The sequence below is a fragment of the Eimeria mitis genome, genomic scaffold, assembly GCF_000499745.2.
Source record: "Eimeria mitis Houghton genomic scaffold, Emh_scaff847, whole genome shotgun sequence".
Classification (NCBI taxonomy): domain Eukaryota; phylum Apicomplexa; class Conoidasida; order Eucoccidiorida; family Eimeriidae; genus Eimeria; species Eimeria mitis.
The window spans coordinates 3901-4113 of NW_013576234.1; the positions used below are offsets into that span (position 1 = coordinate 3901).

The 213-nt window shown below is 54.9% G+C and overlaps 1 protein-coding gene across 1 annotated transcript in view; it reads right to left on the reverse strand.

The window, feature by feature from the left end:
• Window positions 1–213, reverse strand: part of EMH_0023750 (uncharacterized protein) — a gene marked incomplete at both ends in the record, with an annotated part of 4971 nt that overhangs the window by 2673 nt on the left and 2085 nt on the right. Inside the window, one exon of the mRNA XM_013502191.1 lies at window positions 16–153. Within this exon, the coding sequence (XP_013357645.1) occupies window positions 16–153 (138 nt within the window). The remainder of the gene's footprint in view (window positions 1–15; window positions 154–213) is intronic.

Here is a 213-nt window from a genome sequence, read left to right on the forward strand (position 1 = left end):
ACACTAAACCCTCACCCTCTATTACCATACATACAACAACAACCCCACCATCTATACACACAAACAACGACAACCCCACCCCCTTCACTGACACGTATAACACCACCCCCACAGCCCCGCCGTTGGCCTCCTCTCCCTCCTGAGTGTTCACCCCTTTGTAGCATAAGAATCACCGACCCCACACGATCCCACCCGAGCCCCACACGATCCCCA